General features: G+C 45.1%; 1 protein-coding gene across 1 annotated transcript in view; it reads left to right on the top strand.

The window, feature by feature from the left end:
- Positions 1–905, top strand: part of CREG2 (cellular repressor of E1A-stimulated genes 2) — an 18,610-nt gene that overhangs the window by 14,803 nt on the left and 2,902 nt on the right. The window contains exon 3 of the mRNA XM_004686171.2: positions 587–700. Coding sequence (XP_004686228.1) covers positions 587–700 — 114 coding nt within the window. The remainder of the gene's footprint in view (positions 1–586; positions 701–905) is intronic.

The raw sequence follows: 905 nt of genomic DNA, 5'->3' as shown, positions 1-905 counted from the left end.
GAGAGGAAGAGCCTGGTTTCTCACTGCCATGGAAAAGGGCCATAGATGTACAAAGGGAGAAAACTAGCATAACTCTGGAATGGGGCTGGGGTTGAATGTATAACCCAAACTCATGGTTTTCAATACAGAGAGAAATAAGTCGATGTGTGTATGTCTGGGAGTGTGTGTGTGTGTGCATGTATATGGGCATGTGCTTTGTTTTCAAACATAACTATCAGTCATCAGTCCCAATTGAGCCTCTCACATGTTACCTTAGGCAGGCAGAGGAAGCTGCGCTGGGTTTCTTCATTTCATTTACTATTTTCTACTTCGCTGCAGGCAGCAGTGTTGCCAAATTTTCCACCACTAACATGCCCTTTGTGCATTTGACTGGGGTGCTTCAGATGTCATCTACTGCCCCTAACTAAACTACACAAACACACCTCTCACCCTGCCAGCGCCAAAGTAAATTAACTACAGACAGATAAAAGCCTAGGTGATAGAATCACCAATGTGACCACCATGTTCAGTTTTTAATAAAATCCTTGGTATTTCAGATTGATGTCTGTCATCACCTTAGTGTATGAAAAATGTTCTTCTCGTGCAGGAAAAATATCGTCGACCCAGAAGATCCCCGATGTGCCCGGCTAACCATCACTGGCCAGATGATAGTGGTGTCCCCAGAGGAAATAGAGTTTGCCAAACAAGCCATATTTTCAAGGTTTGTATAGGCTTTAAAGTTGGTTTGCTCAGAAATATGTAGTAATAAAAAGTAGAGGTCAGGACTGTGTCCTTTGATGCCCCAGGGCCACAACAGCAAAGTCCTGAGATGCCTTCTGGGGCTACACTGCCTGTGTGCGACCACAGTCTTGGGGCTCACCAGCCCCAGACTCAGGTAGACAGCCTTGCTATGGCTGAAACTAACT

This window comes from Condylura cristata, unplaced genomic scaffold (genome assembly GCF_000260355.1).
Source record: "Condylura cristata isolate star-nosed mole 26May11 unplaced genomic scaffold, ConCri1.0 scaffold00020, whole genome shotgun sequence".
NCBI classification, from domain to species: domain Eukaryota; kingdom Metazoa; phylum Chordata; class Mammalia; order Eulipotyphla; family Talpidae; genus Condylura; species Condylura cristata.
This window is presented reverse-complemented; position numbering and strand designations above follow the sequence as displayed.